This window comes from Lagopus muta, chromosome 1 (assembly GCF_023343835.1).
Source record: "Lagopus muta isolate bLagMut1 chromosome 1, bLagMut1 primary, whole genome shotgun sequence".
NCBI classification, from domain to species: Eukaryota; Metazoa; Chordata; class Aves; order Galliformes; family Phasianidae; genus Lagopus; species Lagopus muta.
In genome coordinates, this window is record NC_064433.1 from 90,990,827 (window position 1) to 91,010,786 (window position 19,960).

Consider the following 19,960-nt stretch of genomic DNA (forward strand, 5'->3'; position numbering starts at 1 on the left):
GATGCAGGGGAAGAACCGTACTGTCTACCCCTCACTCTTCGCTTTTGTTTAAAAGTAAAATACAAACCCAAAGAGACGTTTTATATCTGGCAGCACAGAAATCATAGATTGTAGCAAGGGCATTGAAAGGGTCTGAGGTGTTGGCTTGCACTCTACTTCTGTGAAAAGTAAGGATGGGATCAACTGCTGAGCTCTTCCCAGCATCCATTTCTTCCTGACCTTGCAGGGTCTCATTAAGGTCTGCGGTGGAGGGTATCAACCTGAACGCTGGAGGAACACGAGCGATCTTTTAAGTCCTATCGATTCCTTGAACCGAAGTGAGACAGGGAGAGAAACTCGTGCTGGAGGTCCAGTTAAAAGCCTGATGAGACTTCCTAAGGATAGCCCTGGTGGCCTCTCAGTGTCTGAAGGGGGGCTGTAAGAAGGCATGGGACAGACTCTTTAGCCGAGTCTGTGGTGGCAGGACAAGGAGAAATGGTTTCAAACTGAAAAAGGGGAGATTTAGACTGGATGTCAGGGAAAAGGTATTTTTCAATAATGGTGGTGAGGCAGCGGTACAGGCTGCCCAGAGAGGTGGCGGACACCCGGTCAGCTATGGCATTTAAAGGGAGGTGCACGGCAGGAAACAGACTGCATTTTACTTTCAATCTGCCACGTTTTTTAAGCCACCTTAAGCCTGTACACCAAACCTAGAACCACTACGCATAGCTGCGCTAAATCGCTCCGCAAAACCGAAAGCAACCCGAGGCGGCTCCGCGGGGCGGGGCTTTGAATGGCGCTGAGTCGGCGCCAGCTGCGGGAGTTCCCCGGAAGCGGCGTTGTTACCACGGCAACGGCGCAGGCGGCGGCGGCGGGGCTGAACCCGGCCGACATTTCGTAGGCCGAGGTGTGTGGTTGCGGCGCGGGGGGGTTTGGAGGCTGTGCGTGCCGGCGGGTCGGATGGGTTAGCTTTTTATGAGAGAAAGGGAGGGAGCTCGGTTCTGCCGCTTCAGGGCTGCTCTCGGGGCGCGGCGGCTCGCACTCGCTGCCTGTTATCCGTGAGGCTCCGATCGAGAGCTGTGCTGAGGGGTGGGTTTGGCAGCGGCGTGCCGGGCCGCTCTGCCCTCACTGTGTGGGAAGCTGCAAGCGCTGCCCGCCATCGTCGGTAGCGCTGTCTGAGCCGTGCCGCTGAAGCACGCAGCTGCTGCCTGCAGCTGTGGTGGGTTGTTCTGAGTGTAGCTGCGAGGTTCTCTCCTTCCCAGCTCTGATGTCTGCTGTCCTCCCAGGCCTCACAGTGAATGTGTGAGATTGCCCGGAGTAAGTTTGTCTTACTGGGGCAGGCGGTGAGTTTTGAACAGACAGAAATATTTAGCAATGGAAAACGTAAATATAATTCCTCTTCTTGCATTAGTCTTCCTTCAGCATCTTCCACGCGGTTCTGCAGTCTTCAGTTGTGGTTAGCTAGCAGAGCTTTGTACTTTATACTCCTGTATACTTTACAGGAGCTTCTGCACTTGAAGTTACATGTTTTGGAGAGCTGCTGCTTGACCCAGCGATTAACACTGGGCTGATCTCCGCATTACAGGCTGTAGCAAGTCAGCTCAAAAATGTAGAACAGTTGGGGAATGTTTCCTATTGGAAACTTTGTGATTTTATTTTGCGGATCGTACCTCTAGAGTTTATAGATGAAGCTCCAGATCGGAGAAGAAAGAAATGCGTTCTCAAGCTGGGGTTTACTTGATAATAAACAGTAAGCTTTAATCTGCCTCAAGTGTTTGTATGTGTATTAAAATAAGGAGTTGGACGTAAGGTAAGTGGAGTTAGAAGGAAACTAATCATGAGTTTTTTTCTTTGAGGGTATAGCTGTAGGTAACATCAGGCTTCTTTAATCTGTTGCAACAAAGCTGTTCTAGGTTATAGCAGCTTCCTCTGGTATTAATTAAATGTCTCCTTGTTACTGAATGTGTCACGGTTGTTTGATTTCAGCTCATAGAGGAAGTTGTTCTCAGAGGATTTGATTTGGGGTAGACGAGGCTTATCCTCTTAGCAGAGTGTGCACAGCCAGGCACTCAGTGGGAGGCATGATGGAAGCTCCTGGAGTACAGCTGCCCACTGACTCAGGTCAGCATCATGGCAGGAGCTTTGTACTTTATGGCAGGAGCAGGGCTTTGGCTTCCAGGTGACACGCAGGGGGATGCTGCATTGTCTGGCTTGCTGTGTGCCAAACCTGGCCTGATCAGAGCTTCTATTTGTGGCTTATGGGATCTCAACTGACACGTGCTAACGTCGACAAAGCCCATTACAATTAGAGTTTGAATTGAATTGACAGAGTGCACTCCATTTGCTTCCAGGTTCAGCAACTCACATTAGCAGGTGCTGAGGAAGGTAGATATTGTTTTGCTTTGTTGTGTAAGATATGATGACTGAGAGATTGTGGGCAGTTTGAAGTGCAATGTGCTTTACTCTCCTTCTGTGGATTGAGAGGCAGGTAAGGAGGTGTTGGCATGGTGCCGTTACTGGAGTTGCTTGGAAGCACCACAGAGTTGCTGTCCAGTGAATTGAGGACGGTGCCTTTACATAGACAGGGCTATAAGCAGCCGATCTCATTCGTGCGAGGGCTTCTTGGCTGTAATCAGCTTATGCTCCATTTGCTTAGCATAGTGAGGGAACCCGCTGCGATGGTGTTTGTGCAGAGTCTTATTGCTGCTGCCTTTTGAAAAGTGTAAGGGCTTCTTATCCACATGCCCACTTGCTGTGCCAGTGCTGCTGTCTGCATCGCCCTTTTCCAACAGCTATTCCCTCCTCGTATCGTCTGATCAACAGGTGATCCGTGTGTGTTTGACCCAGAACCATGGGACTGTTTGACAAGCTAGCAGGGTGGCTTGGGCTGAAGAAAAAGGAGGTTCATGTTTTGTGCCTTGGTTTGGACAACAGTGGCAAAACAACAATCATCAATAAACTTAAGCCTTCAAATGTAAGTAGCCTGTTTTGTTTATTGCTAATGTTTTACTAAGGAGCTGTTGTCTGTATAGCTGTTTATATTGAATGTGATCATGAAAAAAGATGTAAAGTGTTCTTTGATTTAGCACTGTAGAAGAATCATATCTTAAGAGTTCCAAACTAACTAATGCTAAGTGCAAGCAATCACATGCGTATTATGAAAATGTTTACCAAGAAACCAATATTGTTAATGGTCAGAAACCCCTCAGCAAGAAAGGGTTTGTGATTACTGAGGATCTGAAACACTTAAGTCACTTAAGCGTTAGAGAACTTCACTGAGTGCCAAATGTTGTGGATTAAAGCAGTTGCTTAACAACTTGTATTTGCTTACGTTTATCATGTTTTATTTTAAGTATTCTTGAAAAATAATAAAAAAATCACAAATAATGAAATAGTAAATAGTGGGAAGATGAATGCTAGCTGGTGACTTCAGCACATTTGAAGCAGAGTAGCTTCCAAAACAAAATTTATGCTTGCAGTTCATCCAGTGAAAAGTTTTTGCTGGGCCAGTTAGTGTGTTTAGCATTCTGGGCAAAATTTAATGGAGGCTTCCCTTGGTTTTAGATATGTTTATGGTGAGAAATAGGTCAATATTGATGGGCGTGTTCAGAGACAGAGGTCTGTGTATCCTCATTACGTGAGTTTGGAATGCTGTGATTTTTTTTTTTTTTTTTTTTTTTTTTTTTTTTTTTTTTTTTTTGCTGTTTAAATCAGGACACAGCTTTTATTTTTTAACTTCCATGGAATTTTTCTTGAAGAATACCTCTGGGCCTTGTTTAAATATGTCACTTCATAAAGAGTCTGCTACTCTTCAGACTATGAAATTGCTTACTGCCTGTTGCCAATTGTTTGAGGGAATTGCTGCAATTTGTATCAGGCTAATGGTATATCATTTTTGAGACGTTCATTTTAGCAGGATTTTATGTCATGTATTAAGCACTAATTAGAGGTTTCCCAACCAGAGTTGAGAGCTGAATTCAAGGTTAATCACAGCAGTCAGTATAAGGGAAAGTTCTGAGGGAATCACTCAAGTAAATATAACTTATTTCTTCTTTGATTTACTGTAAGTCATGCAATGGGAGTTTATTTCTGAATGTTTTCATTTAACAAGATGTTTCAGGATGGTGGCTTTGCATACAACTTGTGAATGTCTTAGCATTGCAAGATGGGGCAAATTCTCAACAGACATCGTTAGATCAGAATTTATGAAATTGGTTTTAGGAAGTTCAGATGGAGATGATTTTGAGCTCTGGATCGGCATAGTTCTTAAGAACAGCTGCTACCTTGCTGTAGGAGCAGTCTGTCTATTGTCTGGCAATTAGAAGTGTTTCTGCCTGCCTGCAGTTGTTTCTGCTGGGCCTGGTAAATACATTTGAAATAGCAGAGGTGTTATTTCTGTAGCAGATTTTTCTCTTGATGAAAGGAACTGTCGACTAAGCTGTTTATGATGGTGGAATACCACTGTCATTATAAAGCTGTGGATAGATGAATAAATTAAGCTGTTTCCCTTGTATGTGACGAATCAACTGCTTTAATAGAGTTTTTAACAAGGGGCTCTAGGAAGTTTGTGAAAAGATTGTGCATTGCTTTCTCAGCTCTATAACTTAAGGATCTTTCTGTAATCTAAGCATGACCTGTAATACTGTTCAGTATTACTGTTTCTGAAAGGAGTTATTCTGTTGTACCAACTCAGATGATAAATTAACTTTGGCAGCTCAGCAGTGAACCTGGTTACCAGTCAGATCATCTGATGATGCTTTACATTTTCTCCATTCGTCTGTGGCAAATGGTGATTTCTTTCAGTGGTCTGGTAGTTTGAGTAGAGCTACAATTGGGCAGTTATGTAATGCCTGCTGTATTCGTATCGGTGTTAAACCGACCCCTCCAGCCTAGGGGTACACGTTGAGTACTGTTCATCTGGTATTTAAGTAGAAATATACCCTCATTTATCAAAGAGGCATGGAGTATTGTGCAGACTTGGTCGTGTTAACCATGTATTTTGAGTTTTGACCTCAGTTGCAGTCTTTACACTGTTATCTTCTATTTATTAAAGAAATAAAGATGGGTTACGGTAATGTCCACACGTACACACACAGCCTAACATAAAAGAGTGGAATCTCACTTCTAAGGCAAAAATGTCTTCCATCTGCAAGGCCTTTGTCCAGTTGCATCCACTGCTTTTTCAAGAAAATGCAAAACCTTGAATATACAGTATCTGGATTTATAAAAAGCTTGTGGTTAGAGTTGTATATTTTGTATTGGGAAAAATAGATGTGTGATGTATTGATGTTTCCATTAGAATTCAATGTTTACAAGTTTCCTAACCTGATTTTTGAAATCTATACTTTCCTTTCAAGGCTCAAACTCAGGACATTGTTCCGACAATAGGATTCAGTATAGAGAAATTCAAGACATCCAGGTAATGGATCCTTTAATTTTCTCCTTTTTAACTGTGTAATTAATATCCAGTATTTGGACTTGCGTCACTCTTTCAATATGATGTAATTGAATATAATTGGTGGTGGTCTAATGAAACGGTGTGCAGTTTGCTATAATGTTGTAGCATCCAGAAGTCATAATCCCAATTCAGCACTGGCAGTGGTAGAATATATACTCTGTTTCTTGCTGCTATAAAATAGCAAATACAAACAAAAGTATGTGTGAGCATTTGATTTCTCTCAAGGGTATGAGAATAGAGCACTGTTACAATCTTCAAGAGAGGCAGTTGCTTAGATGGTAGCTTGTATTCCATTCAGTGCTCTCACTGAAAAGGCTCTGAAGAGGTCAGGAAAGGAAGAAGTTACTGACTGAGTGAAGGCCAAGCCATTAGGAAAGCTGGGGTATGTGAAAGTGATGTGGTGAGACAAAGATATTTCAAGGAGGTAACATTAGATATTATTTTATTATTTTGTAACCTTCACAGTATTTTTTTAATGGGTGCAGTCAATCTGCAAGAGTATTATTTTTTCTTTGACCTGACATGTGGGATTGATGGGTTTCCTGTTTCTACAGGAGGGTCACATCTGGGTTCTTTCCCAGTAAAGCACATAAGACAGGCTTTGGGTTTGGCTGTGTGTGAGTTTAACTCTTAACCTTTATATTACTTTCCTTTAGTCTGGTCCTGTAATAGGAGAAATGATTTGTAATTATGCAGTGTAGATCTAAAAATAAAAAAGAGAAGCTCTTGAATCTTCTGTCGTGATTGAAACATACGTTAAGAGTTGCTAAGAACTAAGGCAGTTAGTCTAGAACTTGATCATATCAGGTTATAGATTGGAAAGGATGTTTTGGGATCTTCCTTTTCTGGAGCTCCTTGCTTTGGTATTGTCACCACTCTGGGAGTTACCTGGGACTTCCCAAGCCATGGAAACCTAATTTTGTTTTCATTCTTGTTTCTGTAGTCATTTCAAAGTGGATGAGAGTTTACTTGTAGTGTTACATTGGTTTTGGGTTTCATATTTGGGTGAACTGTATAGTTGCAAAAGACTGTCTTTTGTAGCTTGGTCACCTGCAGTAACCTATTATTACCAGAGTGTGATGTTTTTCTGGAGTGTTTGGGGGCTTTTTTGTTGTTGATTTCATAAAGCTGTTTTTGCCTACAGAGTCCTTTTGATGCTATTTGTGCCTTTGTTGTGACAGAATTCAAGATAGGTTTTGGAATTTAAGTTGCAACTGAATTATTTGAGGATAGTCCCTTGAGGGTTTGTACTGAAGGGCAAAAGGCTCCAAGAAGGTTGGATATTCCCTAAGAAGCAAATCTTAAGGCTGTAGGAGCTGGCCATCCACATGTGTGATAAGATGAACTGACAGGGAAGAAGACTGGTGTGTATATGAAGGGAACCTTTGCTGAGATTCTTGAGAGGAGAAAAAGAAAGCTTACCACCTTCGGAAAAAGGGGCAAGCAACTTGAGATTAGTATGGGAATGTTACCAGGATACGTAGAGAAAAAATTAGAAAAGCAAAAGCCCACCTAGAACTTATCTCCCCATCACTGTAAAAGATTACAAAAAAAAAAGCTTTTACAAATACATTAATAAAAAAAGGAGGGCAAGGAGAATCTCTGTCCTTCATTACCACCAAGGATGAGGAAAAGACTGAGGTACTCAAAGCCTTTTTTGTTTCTGTATTTAAAAGTCATTACAGTTATCTTCAGGTTACTCAGCAACCTGAGCTGGAAGACAGGGATGGGGAGCAGAATAAACTTACCGTAACTCAGGAGGAAACACTCAGCAACCTGCTACCCCACCTAGACTGTCACAAGTCCATGGGCCTGGATAGGATCCACCCAAGGGTACTGAGGGAAATGATGGAAGTGTTCTCCATGCCATGTTCCATCATTTGTCAGCAGTCTTGGTCAGCTGGAGAAATCTCATTGGCTGGGGACTTCCAAATGTGATGTCCATCTACAAAAAGTGTTGGAAGGAGGATCTGGGGAACTACAGTCAGCCTGACCTTAATATCAGGGGATGTCATGAAGCAGATCATCTGGCATCAGTAGAACAACCAGGGGATCTGGCCCAGTCAGCATGGATTCAGCAGGTCCTGCCTGACCATCCTCATCTGCTTCTATAGCCAAGTTGAAAGGAAGGGATCTGGATCAGCTGGATTAATGAACTCAAACCAGTTGTTTGAGGTTCAAAAAGACCAAGTGCCAGGTGCTGTACTTTGGCCACAACAACCCCTTCAAAGCTGCAGACTTGAGGGAGAATGGCTGGGAAGCTGCATGGCAGAAAAGGATGTGGGAGTGTTAGTCGACAGCTGGCTGAACATGAGCCAGTGGTGTGGCCAAGAAGGCCAATGACATCCTGGCTTCTACAGAAATAGTGTAGCCAGCAGGACTTGGGAAATAATTGTCCCTCTGTACTTGGCTCTGGTGAGGCCAAACCTCGAGTACTGTGTTCAGTTTTGGACACTTCACTACAAGAAAGACATTGAGGCATGTTCAGAGAAGGGCAACAAAGCTTGTGAAGGCTCTGGAATACAAGTCTTATGAGGAGCAGGTGAGGGAGCTGGGATTGTTCAGTGGGGAGAAGAGGAAGCTCAGGAGAGACCTTATCACACTCTACAACTGCCTGAAGGGAGGTTGTGGCAAGTTCGGGGTTTGCCTTTTCTCCCAGGTAACAGCAGTAGGATGAGAGGTAGTGGCCTTATGTTGTGCCAAGGGAGATTCAGGTTGAATGGATATTAGGAAAAAATTTCTTCTCAGAAAGACTGGTGAGATGTTGGAACAGACTGCCCAGGGAGGTGGTGGAGTGTGTTGAAGAACCATGTAGATGTGGCACTGAGGGACATGGTTAGTGTGCATGGTGGTGATGGACTGACGGATGGACTGGATGATCTTCATGGTCTCTTCTAACCTTAATGTAAACAATAGTCAGTATTAATGTGGTAAAAGAAAAGGCTGAGTGGGAGCTTATTTTGTATTCAGTGCAACTTTTCATAATTGGTTTAAGTAGATAATAAACAAACGTGTTTTCTGTTGTGAAATACGGTAAGACCACATAGCTAAGTATAGTAGATGGAAGAAGACATGTGCAGTATCTAAGTAGGGGTGGATGGAAGGTACAGTAGCCAGATTCAGTTTTGAATCTTTTGCAAATGGTTGGGATTTTAGTTTTTTGTTTTGTTTTTGTCAGAGTATCAAAGAAAATAGTTTGATTTTTGTACTTTGTGTTGATTTTCTTCTTTCCTTTGCAGTTTGTCTTTCACAGTTTTTGATATGTCAGGCCAAGGCAGATACAGAAACCTCTGGGAACATTACTACAAGTAAGCCTATTATTTGTTTTAAAACCTTACTGTTCATATTAGCTAGCATGTACATTATTTAGACAGAACTCTAATTACATTTAGCGTTCAGAAATGATTCAGAGAAGATTTATGCCTTGGGTTGGACAGGAGGTTGTTGTAGATAAAAGCAATTCCAAAAAAAAAAAAGTTTTGTACACTGTTAACTAATGCACTCATGGGAACATCTTGTCCCACAGAGATTAGGAGATCATGCTGTAGATGAGATTGCTCTTTCTTCTATAAAATTTCAATCCTGTAAGAAAGCACCAAGGTGAATTAGTTTTTTTTGCTTTTCCGTTCCTCTGTAGGTAAGAGACTTTAAGACTCAAAAACCATTGGCTGATGGCTGAGGGTGTTTTTGGTGGTGGTGATGGTGTTGTTTTTTTATCTTAGGATCCTGAGAGAATGAGGTATTACGTCTAAACCAAGTATTCTTTCTTACTTCACCAAAATAAATGTTATTTATTAAGCAGGATATTTGCAATACTTTATACAACTTTATTCATGGATTAATATTTATGGAATGACTTGGTTTGGAAGGGACCTTAATCCTTTTTTTCCAACTCTCCTGCCATGGGCAGGGATACTTAACTGCTAGATCAGGCTGCCCAAAGAAAGCCCCATCCTTGAACACCTCCAGGGACAGAACATCCACAACTTCTCTGGACAGCCAGTTGCAGAGATTCACCACTCTCATAGTGAAGAATATCTTCACAATATCTAATCTAAATCTAGTTTAAGTAGTGTTCTGGTTTAAAATTGTCAATCCACTGTGTACCCTTGAGAAGATTTTCTCCTCATCTTTCCTGTAGGCCTCCTTTAGGTACTGGCAGGCCACTGGAAGGTCTCCCATCAAAACCTTCTCTGTCGGTCCTTGTCTCATATGAGGGGCTTGGGAGTTGATGCAGTACTCAAAGAATTGCCTGTAGAAGACACTGTTGTCTTTTTTTTTTTTTTTTTTTTTTTTTTTTTTTTTTTGTAGTTTCTAATGAAATTTGAAGGTTCATTTCTGTTGTATCATTGTTCTGTAATATCTGCTGCTAATTTATATGAGATGAACATTATTAAATCATCCATACTGGTTGTTTTTTTCAGTTCTGGAGGTTATAATGTTTAATTTGATAGAACTTGAGGTATTCTTTAATTGAGGATTAATTCATTAATGCTTCATCTCCTTTTCATGCAAAAAAAATGTCTTAGCAGTTCAAAAACTTGCATGAGCAAGAGATTCTTCATTGTTGTTCATGAATTAGTTGTTTTTCCCAGAAATTTTGGATTTCAGTGATGCCCTTAGGCTCCTCTTAAAATGCCAATTGAGAGCTTCATAAGCAACTCATTTTTCTCAATGATATGTTTATACAGCAGGGTACCCTTTGTGAAGCATAAACTGTTTTGTTTTTTCAATGTTAATGTGAAGGGATTTCTTAGATAATGCTGACAGTGAAATGTGTACTCGTATCCTACTTCTGTTCTTGACCTAATGCAGGAGTCAAATATTTAAGATTAACTTCTGCTAAAGGATGTATGTAAATAATTATACACAATATAGTTGATAAAGTTAAGCTAAATTTAATTATGTAAGAACAGCCAATTTTAGCAGATAATTCTGATTAAGTACCTGCATCTAAATAGTTGCCTTAAAATGCACAAAGCTTTGGCTTGAAACTACTTTCTAGGATGTCCTCAAAGGGCACATCTTAATTATTTGAAAACTCTTGTGTTCTTATCACTGCTACTGTTTTTTTAAATTATTTTTGTAGTAAAGATGTGCTGGAGTCTGATTGTTCTAGACAAATGTTGTATGGTCATAAAAAACACATAGGCCTTTTCAGATTATATTCGGAAGCTTTGTTTATTGTTGAAGTTCTTCTGTATCAGAAAATAAGGAACATTCTCATACAGTTTTAGACAAGACAGGCTGTTCCTTTTGCAGTAAGCCCAGGACTGAGGGTTTTTTTGTTGTGTTCTGATTGAAAAACAAAGAATGATGGGGCTGAGTGAAGAAATAGCTTGTAATGATTTCAGAAAAAGTGTGAAACAAAAGAAAAATAAGTACTGTATTAAAATGGAAATTAAAAATACTTTTTGTGGGTCCCCTATAGCTACTCACCTGTATTGTTCAAGCTTAATTTTGCTTTCAAACAAGTCTCAATAAATGAAATACGAGGTCGTACAACATCAGTAAAATGCTGAAAACATGAGCTGAATAGCATGTATGTATGTTTTGTCTATGGTGATACTGCCAGCAAGTTGTCGTAATGATTTGAAATAGTTGAAAATGTTCACTTCTTGTTCAAAAGCAAAAAAGATCTTAATGCAGACTGTTGTAAAAGTTAACTAATCCGAATGTGCCTAGTTGGTAAACACGTGGACATGCATTTCATCTTTGGAGAATGCTCAATGTTTTTGTTGTTTATTCTTAAAATATACTTCTTTTAGTGTAGGAAACAAAGGGATTTTACGAGAAACCTTTCTTGAGTGTAACAGTTCTGATTACATTCTCACAGTTCGTTTTTCAACCTGGTGGTGGTGAAATCAGGATTTCCAAAGGGTCTGTTCTGTAGCCTGAGCCCTGCACAAGTCAAGCGGCTCATGTCTCAGATGAATTTATGCAGGTTACCAAAAGGTTGAATTTCAGAAATAGGGCTGGATTCAAATGTTAATGGTAAATAGCAACAGAAAATGAGAGGAAAAAATTGGGTTTGTTTGCCTTTTCTGGTGTTTTTTCTGAAGCCTTAATCACAGTCTGAGAGAACCTATAATTTGCCTCTTTGCTCTTTTTATGTTATGCAGAGAAGGCCAAGCCATTATTTTTGTCATTGATAGCAGTGACAAATTAAGAATGGTTGTGGCCAAAGAAGAACTTGACACTCTTCTGAATCATCCAGGTGAGGAGACCTCTTTCCCCTTCTGTCTCCATATTTGTTATATTGTAGTAAGAATAGCCCTTCTTATCTGACACATTCTGGATATCTTACAAATATTTTAGATGTGCATGAATACTAGAATGAGAATGATGGGCTTGAGTAAGTCTTTGGGGTTGCTTTTTGTTTTTGTATCCTTATTGAGTTTTACAAACTGATCATACTTAAGCTGGGTACAATGAGTTGGACTCATCTCTTGCTAATGTGTACATAACAAAAATGGCACTGGTTTGAGGAAGGACTGATTTTTAACCTCTTGGAAGCTAGAGTGCTGCCAGGATGTGGTGACCAACATGCACACCAAAAAATTTTGATTTTATTATTTATTTTTTTTTTCTGTGAAGATGGCAAATTCCTTTAATGAAACTTTCCTTTTTTAAATATCATCTATTATTTTCTTTTCTGATTATCCTCATTTCTGGCTACCACATATATAATTATACCAGACAGTTTCAATTGCTTATAAAAGGATAAATGGAATGGAAGAAGAAATGTGGGAATTTGTGATAAGGCACTTGTTTTTGAGGGTTTGTTTGTTTAACTCTGAGTCTGCATTCTTTTAAGTTTTGAGATCGGTCAACTCTTCCATTATTCACTTTTCCATATATGGAATCAAATTTATGTATTTCTAAGCAATATGCAGTTTTGTCTGGCTTTTGGGACAGTAGGTAATTGCTCTGAGCAACTAGAGTGTGAAACCACGTGCAGGAAATTTAAAGCAAAATTGTACTGCATTTTCATGTTTATTTAGCTAGTAGAGCCTTAACTCATGGAGTCACTTTGCTGGCACTAAGAAAGGTGAAGCTGGCTTCTGGATTTCCAACCAAGGACAGTGATATGTGGCAGGAGCAAACGTATTGCTACAGTTTCATTTTCTGTGCAGACTGCATCTAATACGTGAATGGATCAGCAGAGATGTGGCAGCTAACTGTGTGTGAGCTGACTGAGCCCTCTTTGTTTCACATTCAGCAGTATGGGTTACTTCAAATGCGTGCACTGAAATGACAGCCTTGCAAAGTTCAAGGGAAGGGTAGAGGTGAACCAAGGGCTGAAGGTGGATTACCTATGGATTAAGGAATTTTGTAACAAAGCAGGTATTAACCACATCTGTAAAAAGGTGATTCTGTAGATAAAATGGAAACCATGGAAAAGCGAGGATGAGAGGTAAAGACTGTGATAGTATAAAATATTAAGGCTGAGGATATGCAAGCTTAGGTGTTTTGTTTGGGAATTAGCAGGTTACTAACACTGATCTCGTATGTCAGAACTGTTCAGTTCTTGATAAATTTGATGTCTTCTGGTTTTGAAAGATCATGGCTGTGGCTACCTAGAATATTCCCCGGTACCAAGAACAGACGATTCTGTGTTTTTGCCTTGGAGCAGCTTAGGTCAAGTGCAGTAGTAGAGTTCCTGTTTTATTGTTTTGGATTTTAATAGGTCTTAAGAGAAGCAAAGCATGTAATGTTTGATAAAAGTGGATTTAAACTGATTTTAACTACTGCTGTTTTACTACAGTAATCATAGAATAGTTTGTGTTGGAAGGGACCTTTAAGATGATCTCATTCCACATTCTCTGCTGTAGGCAGGGGCACCTCCCACTAGATCAGGTTGCTCAAAGCCCCATCCAGCCTGAATGCTTCCAGGGAGGGGGCATCCACTACCTCTCTTGCCAACCTGTTCCAGTGTTTCACCACCCTCACAGTAAAGAATTTCTTCCTAATATCTAGTCTAAATCTACCCTCTTCCAAATTAAAGCCATTTGTTCTACTCTTCCTCTGCATACCTTGCTTATTGCTCTTCTTTGCTTCTGCCTCTGCAAAGCTTGGCTCAAATGTACATGTTTATTTAAGGTTTAAATGCATGCTGATTAACAACCTCATGTAGTTTCCAGTCTTTGAAAATTTTAGGTAATCCTTTAGTATAACAGGAAGTTCCATCTCTTTTTGCCAGGTTTTGTCTAAAGAGGTTAAGTGAAAGGGAACATGTAATGTGAAGTGTTACTGATGTTGGAAGTTGTACTACCTGGGACTGTTTCATGGATCAGAACCATTTCCTTTTTACTTGTAGAGGGTACTGTCCACAAACACATAACATCTTCTTTAATGATCACTGTTATCATATTATTTTGTTTATCAAACTTGAGCATTGTGCAGAATCATAGTCTTTAGATTACCCGTTTAGATGTTGACTCTTGGGTCACTTGCCCTCCAGCACATGCTTCTATATAAGGAATATAGAATGTATAAAAATTTCATGTTATTTAAAAGCTGCCCATTGCACATCTGTGGTGGGTGTTTGAGTTTTCTTGATGTGTTAGCTCATAACAGTTTGTTACAAGAAAATGTTAGCTTTCCACTAGTAAGCATTGAAAGTTGGAGGGGAAGTGGGAGGCGTGAATGTGGCGTAGTTGGAAATAATGTAATAAGGTAGGAAAGATATAAATATCTGTGGCTATCAGTTTATTTAGCAAACAACTGAAGGGTGGGGTAGGTGTCTGCCACCTTCCCTAGCAGGGTCTGCTGACTTATGTTTAAGGCTCCACATAAATCCTTCGTTTGTTTCCTGTGTATTTTCCTTATACTGTTCTAAGAAATAGAGTATTCACCAGTTCTTTAAAAGATTTTTTCCTATCAACTCTAGATTTTTGGTTATCCTGTAATTATCCTTTTTAAAATTTTTTATTAATGTGAAAAATTCTTAGCATTGATACTAGTAATTTTTTGCCATTTTGTTCTCTTCAAGCTGACATATGTGTACTTTATTTCCTTGCAATGGCTCTTCTACCTTTTGTGGTAATCAGAGAGGCTTATGCTTTTGCACGCATGAGTGTGCTGGAGACTGGCATTGTACCAAGGTCATTGGTTTGCTCTGTGGTTCCCATTGCTGACTGAGACAAGCTTCTGGAAGTGAAGTCTTAGTTCAAGTGAAAGTGGGACAAGAGATGTCCAGATGTGCACATCTTTTTCCTGTTCCATGATTATTTAAAGAAAGCCAGGGATGCTCTCCAGGATGTTATAGGATAATACAGACTATTAGTGTGATTCTGCTTTTGGGACGATATGAATGAATGCAAATCATTCTTAACATCCATTTTACATATCCAGATTTCACTAAGCAGAGACATGTAGTATTTTTAAGGAGCTGTTTGAAATCCTGCTCTTTTTCACCAGCAATTTATATGTACAGCTTTATATAAGGTAGGGGGAGAGGTGGGTGGAAGATTCCAAAGCTTCCCAGAAAGTTTGTGGGCATTCTTTAAGCATGCATCAGAGGCCACGTGACCCAACAGCAAGCATCTTGGTAGGATACAGTCTTCAAAGAGTTGCAGTTACAGGTGAGCAAATTATCTTCTTTTATCATTTGCAATTTCTTGCTTGCAGAGATAGTGTTGCATATTGTCATGGTAGTTCTGCTTCTACTCACTCCTAGATATTAAGCACCGTCGACTGCCTATTCTTTTCTTTGCAAACAAGATGGACCTCAGGGATGCAATATCATCTGTGAAAGTATCTCAGTTATTATCATTAGAAAACATCAAAGACAAACCTTGGCATATCTGGTAAATTTTCTTTTTATTTATTCATTTTTATTGGTGTTAGTTTGTACATTCATATTCTAGCACTTTCATGCCACTCTTTATGTAATACTAACTAAATGAGCCAGATAAAATGCTGTGCTGCTATATGTGGGAAGAGTAGGAACATTACAATACTTGCTGTGAAATTTCTTTTAAACACATGATGCTTTCACGTAGACCATGACTTGAATATTTTCACAAGAGATCTGTTACCCAAACAATGAAATAGAAAACTTCACGGAGCTCAAAATGTTCTTATCAGAAGAGTAGTTGCAACTATTTTTGCTGGGAAGTAGAACTATTGTATTTCCTTTTCTGAAGGATGTAAAGATCTCCTATAGATAAAACAATTTTGTCTGTACACACAGAGGAGGGGAGAGAAAAAAAACTCTTTCATAAGTGCTTTACAGGTGTTAGATTTGTTTTACTGAAGTTCTCAGATATTAAAAGAATTAAAAGTAAGATCAGCAGCTAAACGCTGCTGAAAAATAAGATGTTCATTTATGTCCTTTACTATTAAATTTGATTTGCCTGGGTGTTATTTTGGGGGTCCCAGCTTTACGCTGATGGATTCTCAAGCTACTTGAAAAATAATTTTATAGATAACAACAGTAACAGCACATATTTGCTACTGAGCTAAATTTCATAAGCTGCAGAATGAGGAGACTTAAACAGTTGCACTCTGTTAGATCCTCACTGTTCTCATGGCAGCTTGATTTTCTTTATTTTACATATGGACAGATCTAGGGTGTATAGTAGTCTGACAGCTCCACAGTGTGTAGAAACTGCATGGGAAGAGAGACACAGCTACTTCATTTACTGTCTACTGTAATACTGATGTATCTTCTACAGCATTGTCTGCAGAGCGTGTTGCTTAAGTGTATCTGCAGCAGAACAGTGTGGCTCTCCCTTGTGTAGGCGCTCTTCCAGAGCCCCTCATGTTCTAGGAATGATTCCTCAGCCTGAAACTAGAGTAGTTTCTCAAAATAAAATTGCCCACATCTCAAAATGGTGTTCCCACATTGGGAATGCACTCTAGAATACATCATTTGAGAAGCAGTCTTCTCCAGGTGAAGTAATATGAAGTTTAGTTTATGCTACTCCACAGTTCTGAAAATTACGGGTTTAGTGATGAAAATGGTATTATTGCAATATTTTCATTATTTTGTTTGTTTCTTTCAGTGCCAGTGATGCTCTTAAAGGAGAAGGCTTGCAGGAAGGTGTGGACTGGCTCCAAGGTATACTGTTCTGTACATAATTATTGCTCTGTTTTCATTCTGTTAAACTATCTGATTTTTTTTTAAGTTTTTTCTTTATTTTCTTTGTTTTCTTTCTGTCCAATTCTGCTGTCAGATCAAATCACACAGTGAGTATTGATGCTCTATCTCATACTTATCTTTCATTTATCCCCCTGATATGCACACAAAGATCATATCAGATCCTCTGCCAAAATACAGTCCGAAACATTATACTTACTCTTGCAAACAAAGCAAAACTATTTCTTGCAGAATTAATGATACCTGGTGCTCTTGAACTTTAATTTGTATAGCAATAACTGAGTTAATACTTTAATTTATTCTTACCTTCCTGTCCCAGTTTTCTGTATCTTGTGTATTTGGAAACAAGGAATAAGCAGCTTAGAAAAATAAATACACTGCTTTTGGTCATTCAACTTCAGTTCTTTAGCCAGCTTAGGTTATAAGTATTCTAGTGTATGTAGACATTCGTAACTACATAGAAAATAAGGGATCTGGCTTAGACAATATTTTACATACAAACTCTCATTTGCAAACTTGGTTTTTTACTCTGTATCTCCTTATGTTGCATATTGGTGAGGATCTGGTCTCTTTTGTCCTCCCATGTACAGCTAAATGTATAGAACAGTGAAGTGTAGTATTGTTCCAATTTTAGCTCCGTCTGTCTAATGTGCGTAGCTTACATTGTAAATGCATTACATGGTGTAGTATAATCTGAGAAGAAAATGTGTGTGAGATGGTTCGTGTGGATAAGTGTTCTGTGCTGTGGTAGCCACTAGATGCCAGCAGTGTACCAGATTCAGTGCCATTAATTTCCTTAAAAGGTGCAACTAAATATCTAGCATTGTACCTGATTGTCTCCACTTGTTCATGGATACTGTTAGAAATGTTTCATTTTATTACATTTTAAGGAATGATAATCTTCTCAGGGGAAGGGTTGCTATCTGGTAGTAGTCTTCCCAAAGAGATTTGCTGCCTAGCAGAGGAAAAGTTATGCATCCTCTAATATTTAAAAGAATTTTGTAGCGGGGAAGCAGCATCTTACTATGGAACTTCCTTCGCTGTCGTTTTGTATCACGGAGAATAGATTCCAAATCATGTATTTCCTAATTGTAGGCATAGTTCTCGTTTTGTAGTCTCTTCTTGTTTCCTGGGCCTCTACTTGTCTTTGAGGAAAATTCTATTTCAATCCAAATTTGGAGCTGGCGATTTTGTAAACCACATCAAGCTACTTAAATACATTGCTGTAAAGTAGTTAGACAAGCATCTGAGATGCTTCTACGTTGTTTAGGTAGATTTCTAAGTTCTGAAAGCAAGTAGTTGTACTGTTGTTTATTTATAAAGCTCTTTATAGTTATTCATTTCTCGTGGATAGTTAAACTTATTAATTTTCTGAGCTGAAATTCTTCTGGCAAAGATTTTACCTAAAAGAATAACCACTAGCTCTCATCTCAGTCTTCCCTAAAAACTGAAGTGGGATTGAGTTTAAACTTGGTGGTTATACCTTCGTTGGATGAAGAATAAATTTCAATTCCAATAATCAATTGCTACTACAGTTCTCCTGCCCATTTCTGGAGCACTGAAGGGGAAAAACTGGAACAACTCAAAGTTATGTTGGTACTTAAATCCCGGTTTTTTGGATGTCATAAACTTAAGTGAAGGAACAGCCACCTACTTAATGAAATGTAGAGTACTTTTTCTTAACAGCAATACTTTCCTCAGTTCCTTTTTCCAGACCTGTTTATGGGTCTTTTGCAGCTCTTCATAAGTTTGCTGATTTGAGAAGGGACAGATCTTGCCCTTTTTTCCTCAGCAAATGCTGATGCTGCTTATTTCCACGTTTTATAATGGGGATTTTTATTGCAGCACCATATCATCAGTAAGGTAAAACTAGCCTGTCTCATGCTGGTCTAAACATAGCTCTCGTTCCCTACCACTGCTTGTAATTAAACTGTGCTGACATCGACATTTTATAATGGGAATGCAATATATTTATGCAAATGAAGAGAACGTTTGAAGTAAATTTGGAAGTGGCAATCAGGCTCTCTGTATGGAGAAGCATGGTTACTGAGAGCAAGGATGTTTCCATGTGAATTATGCAAAAACAAACTTTGGTGTTCGTGGCTGCTGGGGATTCAGTACTAGTTTGGTTATGTGGAAACTGTAAGTGTGCAAGGAATTGAAATGTGAATTTCATATTTTTGAGACTTTGTTCTTATCGGAGTTCCTTTATAAGCTTGTAAATGATTTTTAAAAAAATGAATTATGTGTAAGATTATTCCTGATTAATGACCTATATTTAGGGAAAACTGCTTTGCTATGGGAGAATATCAGTATTGGATAACAGATCAAGCTGAAAACAACTGCAATAAACTGCACTGTTCTCCCCATTTTTAACTACACCAAAAATATCTATTGACATTGTTCTGTAACATGGACATACTGGGTTTATGTGTTCAAAAAGTGAAATGGAACAATTATTCAGCTTACTTGTTGTTAATACTAGATGTTTCTTTTTCTTAACAGATCAGATGCAAGCAATGAAGACATGAGAGATAAATAAAAGATGTATGGTGTTTTCTCTGCTGCTTTGTTAGCAGCTGACCAGTTTTTGGAAATGAAGAAAGGCTTAAAGAAAATGGAGCACTTCAGCTAAACATTATGTGATGATTTGTTTCCTTTTAGTATCTCTTCCAGAGAAAGTAAATATAGATAACATAGTATCTCAGGTATGCACATCCATGAATTAAATTGAACTGTGTGATGGGGGAGCATATTTAAAACCAAAAATGTGTAAGTAATAAGCATCTGCATTCATTTGAGTTTTTGGTGATAATTAGCCATGGGGGGCAGTACGCCACTTCTGGGGGGAAAACAACTTTTGAACAAATGGGAGTATTTATATTCCTGAGGAAGAGTAGTCAGTACTTCCTGAAATGAAACTATATGAAATACCTAAAATAGAGTTCCTACAAACAGTAGGGTTTTTTAATTGAAAGTTTTGACGTTGAGATTTTTTTCAAGTGACCATCTGCAGTAGACTACTAGAAGAATATTTTGAGGTTAACATGAGTTCAAATGTTAAATGCAGCTTTTACAAATGACTGCAGATGTTTTAAGGAATTTCTCATTATCAAATGTTACAAACATTTTCTCTGCTATGTCATGGTTATACTTGCATTCCCATCAATAAAACTTCAGATATACAACATGTCATGTTTTTGCTTTTTTAGACATAAATATGTTTGTTGATGGTCTCTACATGATAGAGAAATTTGCTTTTCAGATAATCTCATTTGGATTTTTTGTCCATTTTTTTAATGCAAATAAGATTTTATAATAAAACAGTTACCTCTTTTCTCAATTTTTTTTTTTTTTAATTGCATACAGTTCATCTTTCTAATAAGCAAGACCGCAGTTTCAGGTGTTTAGGGAGC

General features: G+C 38.9%; 1 protein-coding gene across 1 annotated transcript; it reads left to right on the top strand.

Annotated features, from left to right (window-relative positions):
• The first annotated feature begins 742 nt into the window (after positions 1-742).
• On the top strand, positions 743-19,734 carry ARL6 (ADP ribosylation factor like GTPase 6). Its single transcript, XM_048934212.1, has 8 exons — positions 743-886; positions 2,803-2,953; positions 5,337-5,398; positions 8,677-8,745; positions 11,560-11,654; positions 15,120-15,249; positions 16,450-16,505; positions 19,050-19,734. The coding sequence occupies exons 2-8, from the start codon at positions 2,831-2,833 to the stop codon at positions 19,073-19,075; spliced, it is 561 nt and encodes a 186-aa protein (XP_048790169.1). The 5' UTR covers positions 743-886; positions 2,803-2,830; the 3' UTR covers positions 19,076-19,734.
• The last annotated feature ends 226 nt before the right edge of the window (positions 19,735-19,960 follow it).

Coding starts and splice junctions, on each gene's coding strand:
- ARL6 (XM_048934212.1), top strand. CDS start 2,831: ATGGGACTGTTTGACAAGCTAGCAGGGTGGCTTGGGCTGAAGAAAAAG. Junction 11,655..15,119: donor CACTCTTCTGAATCATCCAG/GTGAGGAGACCT, acceptor ACTCACTCCTAG/ATATTAAGCACCGTCGACTG. Junction 16,506..19,049: donor AGGTGTGGACTGGCTCCAAG/GTATACTGTTCT, acceptor TTTTCTTAACAG/ATCAGATGCAAGCAATGAAG.